This window comes from Ooceraea biroi, chromosome 8 (genome assembly GCF_003672135.1).
Source record: "Ooceraea biroi isolate clonal line C1 chromosome 8, Obir_v5.4, whole genome shotgun sequence".
Lineage (NCBI taxonomy): Eukaryota > Metazoa > Arthropoda > Insecta > Hymenoptera > Formicidae > Ooceraea > Ooceraea biroi.
Genome location: NC_039513.1, coordinates 3,866,003 through 3,886,864, shown reverse-complemented (window position 1 = coordinate 3,886,864; position 20,862 = coordinate 3,866,003). Strand labels below are relative to the sequence as shown.

At 30.6% G+C, this 20,862-nt stretch overlaps 1 protein-coding gene across 2 annotated transcripts; it reads left to right on the top strand.

Moving 5' to 3' along the window:
- Window positions 1-6,696: 6,696 nt before the first annotated feature.
- LOC105285823 (elongation of very long chain fatty acids protein AAEL008004) lies at window positions 6,697-19,287 on the top strand. Of its 2 annotated transcripts, XM_011350325.3 has the most exons (6): window positions 6,697-7,177; window positions 14,891-15,406; window positions 15,491-15,567; window positions 16,491-16,553; window positions 16,709-16,980; window positions 17,422-19,287. In XM_011350325.3, exons 4-6 carry the CDS (start codon window positions 16,505-16,507, stop codon window positions 17,983-17,985), a joined length of 885 nt encoding a protein of 294 aa, XP_011348627.1. In that variant the 5' UTR covers window positions 6,697-7,177; window positions 14,891-15,406; window positions 15,491-15,567; window positions 16,491-16,504; the 3' UTR covers window positions 17,986-19,287. The 2 variants fall into 2 exon arrangements, with proteins under 2 accessions (XP_011348627.1, XP_011348626.1); XM_011350324.3 differs by lacking the exons at window positions 14,891-15,406; window positions 15,491-15,567.
- The last annotated feature ends 1,575 nt before the right edge of the window (window positions 19,288-20,862 follow it).

Genomic DNA, 20,862 nt, shown 5'->3' with positions numbered 1-20,862 from the left:
GGAGACGATGAACCGGTATATATACCAGGACATGTGCGCCTGCGAACTAGCGCTTTCCGTTCTAGTGCACAAAAGAGGGCAGCACCTGATAGGGAGCACGAAGGTGTGAAGATACTTCGCAAGATACAAGTACTCATATAAGATACTGAGTACTTAAAAAATAGTTTTTAGTAATAATGTAGTGATATTATTGAATATAGAGATATCTAAATGAAGATATGAGTATTTAAGAATTATGAACATATATATCTTACGTGTTCAGGAAGATGAGATTAAATGTAGATATTACGAAAAGTACTCGATTACGAGAATAAATATTTCATGTTACTTATTAAGTAATACCGAAATTAGATGCTTGAGTATAATTTTATATTATCCATGGTCTACTGATATTTTATAGATATAAAATAGATTCCAATTGGCTTAATATATATACTATAAACTGTAAAAAGTATACTTTAAAAATAAAATTGCAATTTCTGAGAGAATGTTTCCACGTATACAAATTAATACAAATATAGTAGAATATAAAATATAGAACATAAAATTAGAACATGAAATATAGAAAAAACAAACATTCTTATTTTTTAAATATTGAAATTTGCATAACTGTCGAGGAGACACCTTCGTAAATCGAAATTTCGAATGCAATCACGTTCGATATTATCTTGCAAAATTATAAATTAAAGACGAACACAATACAGAAGCGGAATGTGAAAATATTGAAGATAAAGAAGACAGATAGTAGCATAATAAACGAGAAATATGTTTGCAAATTTCAATGAGTTTGGAGGTCGTACGTGTCCACAGAATCAATAAACAAAATGATTTTCGAGCAAGCGGAACTGAAAGAAAAATAACACACTAATGATACCGTGATTGCATGTGATTTTCTGGAATACATCGAGGAATATACTTAACTGAGTACTTTACTGAGATTCGTTCTTTGTCATAAGACTCAACAGATGGCGGCACGCAATACATACAACATTAATGAATTAAAATTTTAATTTAAAAAATTCTTGTTTTATTATTATAATCAACATAACGTACATATCTTTTTCAGCTAGATTACAATTAAATTATAAAACAGATTACTAAATTAAATATAATAATAAAATTTTAATTAATAATAAAATATAAAAATATAATTTATTCTCTTTCCTTATAATTCAGAATATCGAACATCAGATGTGCAAATTAAAAATAAACAAAAAGGAGTAGTTTGTATTAAACACATAAAAATTTACAATTTTTCGAAAACTCTAACACTGTTAGTAAACATAACTTGTAAAGCAAAAGATAGATGCATTTGTTTAAGAATTCATTGAGAAAGAGGCATCAATTATGATAGCGAAAGTATTTGATTTTTCTACCTAACAAGAACCGTTTCTCCACCAAGATGAATAATTAACATTATAAATTATTGCAAAAGAATGTAATCCTTGCAATGCGGTACTCGCAATGACCGTTCGATAAATGGCGCTATACATACAAGCAGGTACACACAAGCAACGAACATTACGTGAAGTTACACGTCCCGAGAGATTATGATGTAATTATGGCCTTACGAAGTACATACAACTTATTGTAATTTTATACGGCTTGACATTTAATGTCCTAGAATGAGTATTCTATACATGCAAGTATATGCACTTAAATCTTGATTATTAAATATCTTTTAAGTATGTAATTGTTCTTTGGATTTTTATAGTAATATGTGACCCAAAAAAACATAATAAAATATAATACGTTGTAAAATAATTAATATATTTATAAAACAAAAATAACAAGTACTATATATGTACAATACATTTAACATGTAACACTGTAAAATTAGTGTGCTACATATAACAAATACATTTAATATATTAATGATCTGCTTTCGACACAAATTAGAAATAAAAATAAAAATATGACGTTAAGTTATAAAGTACGTGTATTTCTAGAGTTTAATTTCATGAAAATATTTTATAAAATAATTATTAAAAGGTAACTAGGAAAAAGATGGTGTGAAATGAAATCCTGCTAAAATGAAAAACTTCTTTAATTTCTTTTAAGATACCTGGATAACACAAACAGAAAAACTGAAGTATGCTTACTTGTAGCCTTTATAATAACGAGTAGTTTGAAAAAAAGTTTTTTGAATATAAAGATACAGAGAAAGAGGGAGAACATGGAAGACTTGTAATAACGAAGGGAGATTTACAATAACGAAAATGCATCAACATGTGAATAATTGGAAAGGTTTCAATGTTAAATTTTAAAAGTCAACGAAATTGTGAGCGTTACCTTCATTACTAGGAGCATCTTCTCCATGATTTTTCAAACGAGTTTATGCCAATCTCAGCGTAGGCAACGCCATGATGCTCGATGGAACGTTCTTTCGCAATGCTTTTTCTCTCGAGGTGTTTAACCAGATAGCACATTACCGGTCTGATGACGATATATTTGAAACAGGCACCGATGGTGAATGCACTTTCGAGGAATTGTTCATGAATTTTTAAAACGAGACTACACACGTTAGGAAATTGTCTGCGTAAAGAGTAACGATCATGTTGCCACTTATACTTTCTCCATTGATATTTCGTTTTAATTATAGTTACATACATTCTTATAGTTTCCATTTTTTTGACACTTATTATAATGCTGCGTTCTTACTTTTTGCTTGCTTTGCTTGCTTTGTACAGTAAATATCGAGAATATATTGTATGAGAAATAAATAAATATTATTTACATATAAATAAATTATACAAATTAATTAAATATTAACTAATTAATAATATATACATAAAATTGTGACTTACACGTTATATAAATAAATAAGAATCACACGTTATTTATGATATCAGAGAAGACTCTTCTTTTTATTTTTAAATATTTTATTATTATTTTTGTTAAATTTTTATAAGATAATGTACAAACAATACTAGTTTTAGAATTTCCAATAGCTGTTTCAGAAATAGATCTAACATAATATTTTTTCGTATCAACACTATGTTGTTCAATTATCTGCAGTTACATATTTGCGTTCCAAAATAACGCAAATTCTGTTAGTAAAGTTATAACGGAAAAAGCTACAAAATTCTCTGTAGCTTTTATATCGGCTAGATCGGTAGGGAATCGCATATTGCTATACTATAAAATGAAATTTGAAAGTAATCAAACAAACATGCCATGACCATGAATATTGAACAGTTACAGGATGCGAAATTTCAGAGTTTAGCAATGTGATGATAGTGCTGTCACTACATTTTCTAATTATTCGCAAAAGCTGTTAGATAAATGTAATTAAATGATAATACGCTTTTGATATTTAATTTTAATCGTGCTATTGATTATTTATTTGAACCCTGTATAATTTGATGTTTCTATGAGTCTATTGATTAAAGCGTAACTAATTACACATCTCTACAAATAATAGTAAATCTAACAATAAAATATATAACGATATATTAAATATTGTAAAATGTAAATACATAATATAATGTTTATAACACTTCAAGAATGGAGGAAACACTTTATGACGCTACTAGACGGAAAAGAACAACACGAGGGGAAGAAAGAAGAATTACAAAATCAAGAAATAGATGGAAAAGAAGATGAAGAAAGAGACAACTAATAACAGATGAAGAAAGCAATAAGAACACTAAAGAAAGCTGCAGGAGAAAATGAAATAAGAAATGGGACATGTTCTATGCAAACGGAAGACCAAAGGAAAATTGAAAGAAATTATATGAGGAATATGGAACGGAAAGAAGTTACTGGGAGACTGGAAAACAGTATTGATTACAGGATTGATAACAGGATTGATAACAGGATTGATAACAGGATTGATCTGTCCAATCTTCAAAAAAGGAGACGAGAAAGATATACAAAATTACAGAGGAGCAACACTCCTCGATACACTGTACAAGATTTACGCATTTATATTAGAAGAGAAGCTAAGGCTAGAAGGAGAAAAGCTAATTAAAGATAATTCCGGAAGCACAGGCAGGATTCAGGGAAGGAAAAAGTTGCATGGGTAACATCTTCGTCTTGAAGACGATTGCGGAGAAAACCATGGCAAAGAAAAAAAACAAATTATTTGTATTCTTTGCAGATTTGAAGGCAGCCTTTGATAAAGTTAACATGAAAAAGTTATGAATTTATATGAGAGAAAAAAATTCATGAAAGGTTGATAAAAAACATAGAGAAGATCGATAAAGAAACCAAATGTAGAGTGCGAATAAACGAAGAACTACTTCTAGACAGAGAGAGGTCTGAGACGTACTTAAAGAAGTACTTAAAAAAGCAGATTTGGAAATAGAAAAAAGAAAATTTGGAAGCAATTTTGAGAGAAAAATGATGTTCAATGCAATGGTAAAAAGTATAATAATGTATGGAGTAGAAGTATGAGGCTGGAAAAAATGAAAAAGGATAGAGTCAAATAGGCAATTCAGGAAAGATATATAAAATGGGTCTTAGTTTTAAAAAGGATAATAGCAGGATATATCGTAAGAGAGGAAACAAATTACCTCTCAGAATATATGTATAGAGACAGGAATTAGGATGCTGAAATTCCAGGAAAAAATGAAGAATAAAACGGAAAACAAAGTATTGAAAGAGTGTAGAATAGAGATAGATAAAGAAGAATGAAATAAAACAGAATGGGGAAAAAATAATGCAAGATTTTTACAAGAAAAGAAACATCAAAAGATGGAAAATGGAAGCAAAAAATGAGAGATTTAGAACTAAACTCTATAGAAGAATGGACAGAAAAGATGAAAATTAAGAATAAAGATAAACAACTCAAAATCAGCAAAGAATTACAAGAAATGGATGGTAAAAGGGAGACCAAGGCACTTCATACAAAAGAGAAAAGAAAAGCTAAAAACAATCGTTAGATTTAGATGCTGCAATGAGTGAAAAGCAAATAGATATATGGATGGTAGAAGGAAAGAAAGTATATAAGAATATGTAAAAGAGATAAAACAATAGAACGCATAAGAGGAATTTAGAGGAATGTGTAGAAACTAGGGAAACTGGAAAAACAGTGGTAGAGATAATGAGAGAAGAAGGAAAAAGATTGAAATGGATGAAGAAAGTGAAAGGAAAAAGAAACCCAAGGAAGAGAGAAGATACAACAAAAGAATGGAAAATATGAATATAATATGCTCTAAAATATATATAACACAATATGTATATAATAGTAGGTGCAGAATATTCATGTATCCCAAGAGAGAGAAGAAAACCATTATATTTCAATAAAAAAAATATAATGTGTGTTTATGACGACAATTTATATGAAAAACAGTTTTTAAAAAATCTTCTGTTTGTACAAATGATTATTACTTAAAAGAAAAATGCTGGTGATTAAAATTCTTCAATTAACCTTTTCACTTAATTAGCCTTTTCCCTCGTAAATAATCGCTGCAAGTGCAATTTTATTCTAATTAGATGCTTGTCTTTAGTTATTAATTGCGACATTGATATCGATGTCTATCCATTCAAAATGCTAAAATCGAAATCTAGGTAAATTATTCGATTATCGATTGGTCGCTGAATTGAAGATTTCAAATCTTATACAATTCAAACAATACTATTATGCTTATTTTTAGAAGATTGTTTTTGAAGAAATCCAATCATTGCTACGATACGATATCGTATATTCGCGTTATTGTAATACATATTAACATTTCTATGCTCTACAAAATATAAAATAGAATAAATATTATAGCCGTTATAGTATATTACGTCGAAACAAGACATTTTGTATCCCACTTACCGGTACCTATCTATGCAAGCGACTTTGTTTACGTCAAGTTCAATGCATTAATACACAAATATTTCCATAATCTTCAATAGCAAATGTAACAATAACTTGGAAAATTTCCGAGTTACCTTGATCGATACGTAAGCAAGGATCATAATTATGGAAATCAATAAGTATAATTGACATTTTGCAGGGGAATCAAGCTTTCAAGATTCTTGATTAACTGCGATTTTATCCGATGCAGCAAGTATCCGCGACAATTACATAACAATCCTCCTGATTCCTATTTTTATCGTACTTTTCTCACATAACCAATTTATATTGCCTAATACTGTTTACAATATTTTGCCTCTTTTATAGTTGTGTTATAATCCGACGTAAGCTCTGTTGTAATAGGAGTTTTATAAATAAATTTATGTAAGATGTCGACATCTCGTAGATGCAACTGCAATTTACAAACAGATAAATATGTATGTATCATATGTAAGCATTTATTGAAACATATAATATTTAACAAACAAATTTCTTTTATTATAATTTTCGTCAACAAATATGCAATTTTAAAAATTAATTCCAATTTTACAATTTATCATTATTTTTTATCCATAAATGCACCATTGTTTCGTTCCCATTATTTCATGTATCTAAATCAGTCTTCTCAAAACATTCGATATTACTAAACACGTACATGCGCGATATTTCGTGAAGTCTCTTCGGTTTACTCGGTACTTTAATTAAAACTCTTTATCTAGATTATACCACATATAATTATATTGTTTGAGTCCAACAGCGTCTACCATAAAGAAGACAAGACCGGTCTGGCATTACGAAGACGCATTTGTGACGACGTCACTCTGGAGGACGTCCTTATCGTGGCTTCAGGTGAGCCGAAAGGGGGAATACATCGTGGTGAATTGTGCATCCATCAGGTCGGAGACGCGAATTCACCCGCCACTCTGTACACGGTATCCGAGTGCGGTGCTTACATCGGCCGCTGATCCGCTCTTTTAGCCTTCCCTTTCGCCGTTCTCTTCCTATTTCTTACTGATTTTCCCCGCATCTCGATTCAGTTACGCACGTTTGATCGGACGTACACGTGTCTCGAGTCCGCTGAACAAGTTACACGATTAAATCCCAGCGGATTCGAAATCGCGAGAACATTTCGTATTGAGCGATAAGTGCCGATACAGACCGACGAGAGTACCAACAATTCTGTCGTACATGATCGAGGACTCGACGGATCACATTTGGAATCACATTGGTCAACCGGAAGATCTCACGACTTCTAGGATCGCAGGATCGTGATCAGTAGAGTAGCTACACCTCTCATTTGCCAACCGGCTTAGCTTCTTCCAACTATTGGCGGCGAGGGAAATTCCGGCCGGGATCTAACGCGTGCCGATTCTTTTGAAGTAATTTTATGTGAGTATTCAGATTGTCACTGTGCAGAACGACAGGACGCTTTGCAATTTTGTTCTGATGAAAAGTTTGAAAAAGTTCATAGTTAAAAATCCCGGATTATCTCCGCCATTATTTTTTCTGATGTGATCTGATTGAACGATAATCTATCGTGCATAAGAAGTGAGTTAATTCATAAATGTTAAAGGAATAAAACGAGTGCATACGTAGATGAGGTGGCAGTCTAAAAATCGACATTTTTTAATTCATGATTTCTTTAAAACTGGTGGATGGATTAAGTTATCTCTGTGCTTACGACATGCATATCTGCGTATATACTTTTCTGCTGCGCACTCTTTATATATATTATCGCTCTTAATAATAATATCATTGCTCTTAATAATTCTACCATAACAAAAATTGTCATTTTATTTAAATAAATGCAATCTATCTTGAAATATCCTCTATTACTATATAATCTATTTCTCGAAACTATAAAATTTTCTAGCTTCATCTTTTTCTTGTAGCAGATTATATATTTTCGATAGCAGAAATAATTTAAGTAATGATAGTTTGTGATGCAACATTATTTACACACAATACGTATCAATTACATATTATTATATATTAAAATAACCAGTTGTATTTAATTCAGAAAGGAATTGAATAAAAAATCTCACAACTCATTCAGTCATTGGAATTTGAACTGACAATGCAAAGTTAAGCATTGAAGATAAAAATAATATTGTATGCGATGTAATTTTCATTTTCTAAGAGAATGTTTAAGATGTTTTTCATGTTTTATTCGTTGTTATCATGTAGTTTGTTAAACAGATGTATGTGATATCAAACACTTAATATATTACTTTAAATTATAATTCACATAATTATATAAAAATTATAATTGATTGATAATACTGAGAAAACTGCCATAAATTGATTAGATAATGTTAAAAAGATTTTCTTGGACTTTTTCAACAGTAAGTGTGTACGTGTTTTCATCATAATAAGTCACATATTTCGAATTTTATCTGATTGAACTCTCTAATTTATTAAAGTTTGTGTATTACTTGCTTTTAATTACTCGAATATTAAAAATTCAAATTATGTTATAGAATTCTAATTAATTATGTTTCAGTATTTAGTAACTATTTGTAATATATTTATACAAGACTACTATAATATAATATTATAAATCTAAAGAATACAAAACTTTATTAACTGCAAAATAATAATAAATTATTTATTTATACAAAGAATATGGAATATGAAAAATTGAGGTAAAATATTGGTCTCAGCTCTTTATATATTTGTTTGTCTATTTGTCTGTCTATCTGTCTGTCTATCTGTCGCGTTAAACATTTCTGCTCAATTGAACCATGTAAGTATAGGTTGTCTCTCTGTCCTGGATTTAGTCTGTCCTGATTAGATATTAAACCGGTTTTTTTATTCAAATAAAGTCAATTCTCTTATGTAACGCCAAGAAATGAAAATAAAACTCATAATATTAAAAGGTTTAGGGCGACGGTACGATCTTTACCATATGATAACACTGAGAAAAGACTCTGTCTAAATATCATTTTACACCTTCACTCGCGTGCCAATTTTAGATTCAACATTCAAGGCCAGCAACTGGCTTTAAATATTTTTTTAACCTAATAAAACTTTATCAATGCTTAAATTTAGCTTTAATTTTATAGTTTATCTTATAGTTTATTTTGTTAGGTTTGTTTTATTATCCTTCAAACAACTTTCTTGTTTAACTAAGTTTTGCGCTTTATTTAATTTGCTTAATTATTTTTGCCATATCGATGCTTAATTTTAAATCTGTGGCATATAAGTATATAGATACACAATTAAATATATATAAATATATAGGTTTAAAAATATTTCGAATTTTCGAACATATATTTAAGAATATTTAAGAATATTTCAAAAAATATTTGCAGGATGTATCGTATCCTAAAAAATAAAAATATACACTTTAATGTTTGCGACATGATATTAAGAATATGTTAAACGTCGATATATCGCAAAGCCTCAAATTATTTCACCGCAAACTTTATCGTCGAAGGACGCGTGAATGGACAACCGGAACTTTATAAGGACACGGCCGAGAAAGTCACTGACTTCAATGCAGCTAATAATCACATGCCATTATTTTGTCTAAGTACTTGTCAACCGCAGAATTATTTATACCTTTTTTCTACGTTGTTGGCAAAACGTTGTTGGCAAAATACCCTAAAAATGCAAATTAAAAAGTACAATCAAAAGCTCCAGATAACAAAAAAGAAATTAGTGAGTAAAAGCTCTGATAGAACTGGAACGAAATAGGAAGGAGAAAGAAACCGTACTCGCAGCTTCTGCTATCGCAATGGCAATGTGTGATCATTGATTATTTTTTATTGACAATCGATTAGATTGTATCAGGTATTATCTTCTTTTGTACTTTGCAAGTGTTTCGTCAATGTATTCGGCGGACCTCTTATCCACCAATTACCTTTAAAGGAGCTGCAGTCGGATACTAAATTACGTGTTTGCCGGTTAAAGCTTGCAACATCAGCATCTAATCTTCTAATCTTTGAACTTGCAATAGAAAGGGGTCCGAGGAAAGGATCTGATCAATTTTATCCGATCGATTTCACCTCGGTGATGCAATTTGTACGAGGGTAACAATCTTGTCGGTGCACCAAGAGTCATTGCACACTTTCGTGTATATTGTGTCTTATTTATTTATTTTCTATTCGTACTAAAGTACCACACGTGCCGCGTAATTTCTTTCACAAGAAACGTAAATACTTTGACAAGAACGGTTAAATACTTTGTCACGCACATCACGGCGCGTGACTGTGAAAACAAATGAAGCGTGTAAATAAATAATAAAGTGCGTAATTTTCATGCCGAATGAATTTCAAACATTATTCACTCGCAATTAATAAAAGGAAATCATGCTTAAAATGCTTTTATGGCCATTATGGTTACTATAATCAGACTATAATAAAACTGTATTCCAAATCAAATCAAATAGTATTCTAATAATTTATTAAATTTAAATTTGCTCGATCTTTTAGAAAAAAGTTCCCTTCTAATAATAAATTTAGAGTTTTATATAATAAAAGTGTCAGATTAACATTTCTTCGATATTTTTGTGTTCTTTTACATCTTGATATTTTTCTACATTCTATATTTATCCACATATTTAAATATAGGATATATCTATTTTTCGTGTAATTGCGATACGTAAAGCAGCAAAAATGTGGAAAAACTTACAAAAATTCTTTCTAGTTGTCATTATACTTTCACATGAATGTGATCTTCAAATACATATTGTAAGATAAAAATAGGACAGAAATGCAGACCAGGACATAGAAATGCTTAATATAAAATAATTTCTTGAATATCTTTATTCGGTTTGCGAAATCTGCAAAATTATCTTTTTGCAGTGTCGTTAGCGCACTGAATGCATTAAAAATATTACGTTAAAAAACTTGAAATAATTATGAGTATTATTGTGAGTAATATATTCTAAAGTTACAGAAATGTTCCGTTTATCAATTTGCATAACATTATAAAGTATTTAAAGTAATAAGAAACAAATTATTTTCTATATTTATATAAGATAAATAAATATCATATGTGTTTTTTGCGAAGATAAAATTCGATTTGGATGTTAACCTTCTTCTCCTACGGCGAGTACAGTGACATACGTGTTAAGCTGTTTTTCTCTTTTAAAACTTCTGAAAATCCACTTGAAACTTGAGCAACTCCAACGGAATAATGTTGTAATTTTATGATCGACAAACAAACACAAGACTAGACATGTACGTATTTATCCAAGGAAATGTGATAGGCATTATTTTAACGTAAATAATGCAACAATAAAATAGAAAGGAGAATAATGCAATAGGAGAAATTGGGTAACTTCGATTATCGGTATACCTGTAGAAACAACAGGAAACGAATTATTGCTTGTGTCCCGAAAGAAAAAAATAAGTAATTTGTATGTCTCACGTTCGTTACATGTTGCGCTCAACCGCACATGAGGGAAAAAATGAATGCCTCTTGATCTCTATGCACAATTGCAACTTTCGCGCCATATCTGTATTGAGAAGATATTCATTACTATTATTATGACACATCAAATGAATTACCTTAAAGTGTTATATTTTTTTAACATATATTTTTCTTCTCTATGGAAGAGAGAAAATTTACTTATAATTTACGATGGTTTTTGAACTTTTTAGATTTTCTTGCAGTAATACATTATCCGACTTCCAACGACTTGGAAGTGGCCTTTTCGTGATCGGTCACTATACATTTCTCAGATGTAGGGTTGGGCTTAATAAGCTAGTTACTTCAGCAAAACGAATATTGGGCAACAGTCACATATTAATATTAATAAATGTTCGCAAATGTGTAAGGAAAAGTCTGAGATTTTATTGGGCAATATCTTTCTTGGCTTTGAGCTCGGTATATTTTATTATCTGAATATCATATATATGTAAAACATATATATGATCATAAATTAATTACAGATAATAAAATCAATAAATCAACATTTCGATATAGCAATATTTGCATAGAATGTGCGGAAGTATTGTTTATTAATAAACATGTACAAAATCACGCACATATATTAGTCCCAATGCAATCTTATATACAGAACGTAAAAATTTATATAAAAATTAATTAATAAAATATAATAAATGTTATATAAAACTTAATACGCATGCTGTTATTGTTCTTATTTGTTAATCTCTTAATTTTAATTAGTGAAATATTATTGTTGCGTCCATAATCTATAATAGCAAACTTTAATGCAGTTCATCATAATTATATCGATGATATTAAATACACTCTAAAATGAGCATTTCTTTTTAAATTAGCACGCACTGATAAGTAACGCATTTCTTGACTGCGCGCCTTAATACAATTTTGACGGTCATCATGCCGTCAAACTGGTCTCAAGGTGGAACACCGAGTCTTAGTCTTCTTACAAAAAGGCGAAGTCACATGAGACCTTGCATACGCGCAGGTGTATCTTCACCGAGGTCACGAAATGATCATGTATCCACATCCTGAACCATGTTAATTTTCTTGCGTTCTTTATCATCTTTGCATATTGAAGTGTTTTAAACAGATACATTATTCATTCAAAATTTATTCAAGATTTCTTTATTTACTTTTCCTGTTACGTGTCATTCTAATTATACATTCTAATATCAAATTATTTAACATATCAGAGTTGACAATATTGTGATAAGTAATCTACCTTTCTTTTTTTCCAAATAGAGGAGTTCGAAGAATAGATGTATGAATATCAATATAATTATTAAATGTTTGATCTAAATGGATAAGTTAAAACTTTGGTTGGCGCGATTATCAGTATGTAGTTCTGTGATTTATTATGTGCGCCTGCTCCAATGTGTGCGTCTATGCATCGATCTTGGTTTTGTAAGAGTTGAATGAATTCAATGTAACTATTTTTGAACTACTCGTTCTATACATAAAACATTGACCAAGTTTACACGGCAACGTTAATCGGGTTTAATAACATCCGTAGTTCTAAAACTGTCCAATTACAACTATTCTACTGAAGAATGGAATGACTGTGATTGGCCAACCTTATAACTACGGATGTTATTAAACCCGATTAACGTTGCCGTGTAATGGCACTCATTGTTATGTCCTTGGACAACCTATCCAACATGGAAATGACATCTCACTCAATATGTCCGCACCATCTTTTTGTTAAGGCTATTTGTTAGAATTTAATGAAAAGCACATGTCTGATATACTTCTTTTTGTGAAAGATTAGTGTCTTTCATTTTTTTGTCTACTGTCTGCATATTATCTTAATCAAAGTCATGATTCTTAATTACCCTATGATTGGTAATCATTGAATTATTCATGCAATTTCGTACAATGTTAATATGCTTACGATGTTCGTACACTTTGGTCTTCAATTATCTGCTTGTCCATATGATGCATCACAGTATTTATAATTTGTTGTGGAAACTACACAATTCTGTGCTGCATTCGGGATACTGTGGCTTTTTATAAATTTGTTTAGATTTTTAGACCAGACACATAAGCCAGATGCAATAGTATATCTTTTACTGACTTGAATATATATATATATATACTGTGACTCGGAAATAAATTTCACATATGGACTCGTCAAGAAAGATTATTAGCTTGTAGATTTTGTTAAGTGTTTGAAAGTAAAAAATATTGAATTTAGAAATCGCACAAAGCACTGATAAATTTATTTGGAGGAATTATTGTCGCGTTTCATATAATCCTAGAATCCTAGTTTTATAGGATTCTATAAAAAAATATAGAAGAGTATGGAAAAAACTATAGAAAAAAAAAACTCTATAGCAATATCTAAAAGATATCGATTATCTTTCAATGCAGCAAATGGATTTAAATAAATGAAAAAACATCATTAATTTTTATAATCTTTACTCTATTATGTATGGTTATTCTTATCTCTCCTGTTATTTCTAATAATAATTTTGTTAAAAACAAAGCACAATATAACAAAATATATATTTGTAATATGTAACGAAATAATGAAAAATTAGAATTTTACAAGAATTTTACAGGTAGTTGTTCGACTAGGATAAATCATTTGTTATCTTGACTTGCTTTATATCTTTATGTGCAGAAAAACCTTCGAATAATAGCAACCGGTTTATATCTTTTTCTTCCTTCTTCAAGGTCTTTCACTCAAGGACCTGAGACACCCTGTAATTACAAATCGAGGATGGGGTATTGTCTCGTGGGTGCAACATCCGTTAACACAAGCCAACAGAGTCGATACTGTCCTGTAAAATCCGTTTGTTCATTTAATTTTTCTTTATAGCCAACAGTAGAGATGCAGAATATAGTAAAACTTGAAGTGTTTGTGAATTCATATTGAATGACGCTATAAGTAGCATTATCTATAATAATGCATGAGTCTCAGCATGAAATAATATCCGACAAAAGAAACTTGATTTTTTCTTCATAAACTGCTATTAATCGCAGAAATTTGGCCGTGTCGTATTATTGTCATTCAAAGATCTTGATCCCTCCTTTCCGTTGAGTGAAAGGTCCATTGCTAATAATGATTTCACAAGAAAACACAATAATTAGTCTGTTCTTTACCGCTTGCAACATACTAACTGCAGTAAAGTATCATTATCGTATCAACGTATTGAATCAAATTATCGATATTATACGCTATGTTAAAAGTAAGACTCAATTATCGACAACAAGTGTTAAAAATTGACACTACTTATTTAAAATACTAATTTATTATAAATTATGATGCATTGTTATAAAATAACAATATTTCTTGTTTTCAACAAAGCTTATACGCTTATATTAGTAAAAAATAAAATATAATATCGTAAATGTTAAGTAATTCTAAAACATTAAAAGCCATTGGTAATAAAAATTACATCAGACACATAAAAATTTGATCCTCATGCAATAATATCAATAATTCGATTACATAATTTAAGAAACGGATTTCACTTTTAAAGTTACAAAAAATGTGCTCAAAATAGTCACGTAAAGATTTTAAAAATATAATAAAGATTGCACAATATTTGTACACTTTTATCGCTACAGGATTAATGAAGGCATGCTTTATGGTTTTGTTATATTCATAATAAATTACTGCAAAGTGCCAAAGAGAAAAACAAATAGTTATAAATAAAATAATATTAATTTTATTATTTGTAGTTACAATGGAGATCGCGTATACGTATCGTTGCAAAAGATTCTGAGTGGATCTCCATAAACCTTTTATGAAAGTCACGATGCAGCACAGATCATTCGAGAAGCTCGTTTGTTTGCCTGGCCAGTACAAGTGGGGAAAAGTAACAAAGGACATTAGCTTTGTTGCAGCTATCTGCAGAAATCTTGTTCACCTTGGGGTCCGAACTTGACCAAGAACCTGTTATTTCCTTAGAAAAATCTTTGATCCGATGACGAATAGTCAAAATACTTGTGAATTCTTTACATAAGTGCAGCGAGTTTTCCTCTTAACGTTAACTTCCTATAATCCTACTTTTTATGCTTCTAGCCCCTTTTATGCAAGTATTTTTGAAATAATACGTTGGCGAGAATTTAGTATCTCACAAAACGAAACAACGAGCTATATTCGTACAGGCAACGCTTGTAGTTTTTATGGAATTATATTTATATTATTTTTTTCTGCTTTTTGACTGACATCGAGTTTTGACAAAAAAGAATGAGGTAGGTACAATTTAAAAAGAATCTCTTGCCTCCACTTTAATCCTCGTTTTCTGTCTCTTGATTGATTTTCCGTTTTGTTTTCAGTCTTGCAGCACGCAGAATACAGATGATTTATGTCATTTGATTTACTCATTCACGATTACTCATCAAAGATTGCATTGGTAAAATTACCTTTTAGACATGATATCTAAATTATATTATGTTAATGTGATTTTTCAAAATTCGATTGATAACTAACAATTCAAATTCATCATTTCCGAGAAACTCAACCTAAGAAAAGACAAAACTATGATATGTTGCAATTAAATGTAGTTTGTATCTCTCTCTCCCTCCTTCTCTCTCTTTCTCTCTCTCTCTCTCTCTTTCTCTCAAGAATCGATTCTTGGTTTACTCTTGCAAAGTCCGGCAAGTTCAAGGATAATTGCAAGTCTGTTGAATGTTCGTGGAATGTTCACGAAACGTTCCTGCTCAGGATTGCATGTGCGGCTGTTGCAGTCACTGGTAATTAGGGAAAAGTGCAAACGTTTTACTGCTCTCATCTTATTACCCTCCGCACGATGATAGTTCACATTCTCATTATGATAATTAAGGGTAACAAAGAAATAGCATTTGCGTCGTGCTTTTGTATAAAGGTTTCTTGAAAATATGCAAACGCTTGCTACAGAACTGCAACATACCGCAGTACTCATGTTGCAACTGTTCGTAAATCTAGTCTCTTAATTACGAACAAGAACATCAAAAGAACATCAAAAGACGGGAAAGTAATTCTGGATTAGTGAAATCCTATGTACCATAACGATTTTGTAGTACTTTCCCTTTTCTTTTAGTAATATTTATTATAATTTTTAACATAAAGAGAAGACTCCTAGAAATATTTCATTAAAATTATATTATTATCATATATATAGCAAGAATATGTAAATCATGATTTGTAAAGTTAGGTTATTGTGTGTCGCAAAAAGCAAAAAAAGTTTCTCAAATTTTTATAGAAATAGAATGTAAAATTAGTAAAATTAGAAAATAGAAAGCTTAGAGCTGTAAACTATTTATTTGAAATATTAATTTATATTTGTTGTGTTTGCAGCTTCAGGCTACAAGATGTCTAACATCGTGGAATGGTATAAAGATTTTATGATCAAAACCCAAGGTAATTTTGTAACTCATTCTCTCATATTTTAGAAGAATCTTATCACTCTCTCACTCTCCCCCCTCTCTCCCTCCCTCCCTCTCTCTCTCTCTCTCTCTCTCTCTCTCTCTCTCTCTCTCCGATGTCGTTTATTTATATTATTTACATTTCTTCAGATCCGAGAACGGAAGGATGGTTTCTGGTATCTGGTCCTGGTCCAACTTTGATGATTATAATGACATACGTATATTTCTCCGTGTCTGCCGGACCGAGATATATGAAGGACAAGAAACCATACGACTTGAAAAATACCTTGATAATTTACAACTTCATCCAGGTCCTCTTAAGTATCTACTTGTTTCATGAAGGTTTAATGGGTGGTTGGCTGTACGAATACAGTTTTGTCTGTCAGTCAGACGGTTATACAAGCAAACCGAATTCACCCAGGGTAAGTTTAAACATTGAATTGTTACAAATCTACAATAATAAAATAGCGATATCCGAATTGGTGTCCATTTCCGATATTTTAAAGACTGCAACATAATCCTAGATTTCTGATATTGAACTTGAAGAATGAATTATTATCTTTAAATGAATATTATCTTTAAATGAATAATCGCAAAAATATTAATTCAAGCGTGACATGATTATAGTTCTTCAAAATCTTCCTGTCAATTCAAGCATGAAACAATTAAAGTCTTTCAAAATTTTGTCGTGACCCTAAAAGTGATAGAGTGCAATGATTGCGGCAACTTAAAACCGGTGCCTGAATTGTGCAAATTCTGAGTTCTCACCAGATGAAAGAGCTCCATTGTCCTTATGTCATCTGACTAATTGCGACTATCATTTCGCTCGATTTTCATGTAATTGTAATTGTGTCTGATTGCAGATGGCCCGAGTTGTTTACGCATACTTCATATGCAAACTGACTGAGCTGTTGGACACAGTATTTTTCGTGATGCGTAAGAAGGACCGGCAGATCTCGTTCCTGCACGTGTATCATCATTCATTGATGCCAATGTGTGCCTGGATCGGCACAAAGTTCTTTCCCGGCGGACACGCGACTTTACTTGGCATCATCAATTCCTTCGTTCACATCTTCATGTACACGTACTATATGCTAGCAGCATTCGGACCGCATATGCAGAAGTACCTCTGGTGGAAGAAGTACTTGACGATTATGCAGATCGTGCAATTCATGATAATATTCACGCACAATTTCCAGTTGATGTTCGTTACCTGTAATTTCCCGAGACCGTTGTCGTTCCTACTCGTAGTCAACTCCGCCTTGTTCATTTACATGTTCAGTTCGTTCTATATAAAAACTTATATGAAATCTAGCAAACAACGGAAATCGAAAGCCAACGGTTCATCGATCATGAGTGCCACTGACGCTACCGACGCTATTACTGCCGACGCAATTGACAGTAAAGATCACGACAAGTACGATTAAAAGACGGAGTTCTTTTGATTGCGAAACTATACTGCGACTGTAGGATTGTAAAGAAAATAAAAGTCTTCCAAGAATGAAATCGAAGAATGAATTTATCATGAAAATAGTTAATATACACTAGATAACGAAACAATTTTCTCTTGACCTCGACGTTTTCCGTCGCATATTTGCATATTGCAATACAGAAAGTTACGAAAGTAGGTCATTGCATTCTGGTAGAAAAAGGTGGAAGGATTGATTTAGCATATTCACGTCGTAAACGATCAGCTTACAAATAATCTATGCGATGCCGGACATTTTTACTTAGATTAAGCTTAATCTAGGAAAATTTCATTGTCATTTGCATAACATTATAGGCACGTTCTGACAACCTAAGACGAATTTAACGATTTGCGCAAATGCAAATAGTAAACCACAATCTGACGCCATATAGTCAAGATAAACCTATCACATTTTGCATACAATCCATTTTTAAATTACAAATTAAAATAAATATTTATTATTACTAATAAATTAATAAATATTTCGTGCGATACATTAGAATATGTTAGCTGTTTACATTTTGTCCGTTAACTCTGCAATAAGACATTTGAATACAACATCTCAATACAAGACTTACAAGGGATTTAAACTTACGTATAATAATACTTACGTTGTTAAGATAAATTTATCAAATTTTTCTTCGAAGTATTACGAAATATAATTTGCTACAAAGACTTTGCGATAAAGTATTATATATCTTTTAAATTCGACGAAATAGTATTATATGTAATTAATAGAATATTATCTACTCTATATGCAATTTATAATTTAGATATTAATTTTTTAATGTAATCTAATATGAAAACTACAAAATTCGAGAAATAGTAATTAAAAATTGGGCAAATTAATGCTAAGTTTTCCATGTTCTACATGCTATCCTGCGCAACGAATGACATCTTATTTACAAGTGAAAATTCTCTAATTAATAATATTTCTGTATTGCTGATTTAAATTGACTGTACAAAGTACTTTGCCAAAGTACAGACAAAAAGATCAAACAGAAAAAGGAAAATATATTTATGGAAATTTGCAATTTAAAATGTAAATCATATCGCGATTGAAAAATGATATCATCAGAAACGAAGTATAATATTTACAAGGATTATAGACAATGATTTCATTCATAAAAGATTTATTGTCAGATATAGATAGGAGAGAATTACAATAAATGCTAACTTCAATACTGTTATCGATGGTCGCTCGAGCATGAAGAACAGCAATCTAGCATCAATTTCGACAAAGATAATCTATGTAATGTAATTAGTATCTTAAACTTCCTTTTTCTTCTCTCTAAATTTAAAATTAGAATATTTACTATGTACAAAAACGAATTTGTTTCACTATATCAGTGAGCAATATTATTTATTTAAATTTTTAATTGATATACAGAGCGAAATGTTTTATATACGCAATCAATCTTATTATAAAAGAGTTTCTGGCTTATACATATATATATATATATATATATATATATATATATATATGTTTGTATGTATACAGTAGCACTCAAAAATCTTTTGACAAATATTATAGTTTTTTCAAAATTACTTTATAACAATACTATACATATGTATATTAAGCTTTATAATGTAAACTTGTACATAATAGCACATATTGATAACAAAAACAAAATATCTTGACCAATATTATACCAAATGAATATTACATAAACAAAAAGTTACTTTAGTATGACTCGTAAGTCTTTTGACATAATAACGTTTAATAATTACATAATACTTGTTTGAAAAAAGATAAATTACAAAAATTGTTTTTATGTTAGTTGAATATTAATACTTATTGTATATTCTTTTGCCGATAACATATCTTCACCTCTCCTGAATATTTAAAGATATAGATCCGATAAGATTTACTATACGTTCTTGGGGACTTGGGAACTTTTGGCCAATCATTTTGCAAAGCATAGAAAAGATTGTTCTGATTATATGTATAGAGAAATTTTGTGTCTTAATACGTCTGTTCAACTTCTCCCATAAATGTTCGATTGGATTTAAGTCAGGACTTTAACTAGGCCACTTCAAAATATTGATCTTCCTCTTAACAAATTATTAATTCTTCAATTAGCTTAAAACGGTGTTTTCGAACAGATTGTTATCCTGCTGAAATATCCAGTTTCGTGGCATATTTTCTCTGGCATAAGGTAATATTTGTTTTTCTAAGATATCTTGATAAATAAATCGATCCATCATATTTTTCATAGGAAATAAGAGATAACCAGTATCTTTAGCAGAGAAACAACCCCAAATCATGACATATTTTAGAATTGGTACCATTTCTTTCATTTTGGGAACGACGAACATACATAATACTATCGAAACATATCAGATTGAATTTTCGTTGCTCCACAACATTCTAGACCATCCGGTTGCGGTGCGCCTTTGCGAAATCAATTCTAGCTTTTCTATTTTTCGTACTAATGAAAGTAATGAAAGTTTCTTGCTAGGATGGCGGCTTAATAAACCTTGGTTCTTAAGTTGACACTTGAAACAGGAATATTGACTCCATTCTGTTATGATTCGCTGTAATTTGCTGTGCAAACTTGCGGGAATCAATGACTGATGTTATTCTGATAATTCTGTCGACTCTTGCAAATATATTTCAGGGTCGTCTTTGACGTTTACGATTTATTATGCATAACCGTTTGTCGATGATTCCAAACTGCCTCACCAACTGCCGAGATATTTCAAAACAGTGGGTAACTTCTGATTGATTGCGTCCTCTTTTTATGTCTCTTCGCCATAACTAATCTGTAATATTAAAAAAAAGTTTAATGTAACATATATTGTTCAATATATTAATAACCTTGTTAAATATCTG

Excerpts from the sequence above, each read along its gene's own strand:
- LOC105285823 (XM_011350324.3), top strand. The coding sequence starts at position 16,505 with ATGTCTAACATCGTGGAATGGTATAAAGATTTTATGATCAAAACCCAA. Across the intron at positions 16,554-16,708 it reads TTTTATGATCAAAACCCAAG|ATCCGAGAACGGAAGGATGG; the intron begins GTAATTTTGTAA and ends ACATTTCTTCAG. Across the intron at positions 16,981-17,421 it reads GCAAACCGAATTCACCCAGG|ATGGCCCGAGTTGTTTACGC; the intron begins GTAAGTTTAAAC and ends GTCTGATTGCAG.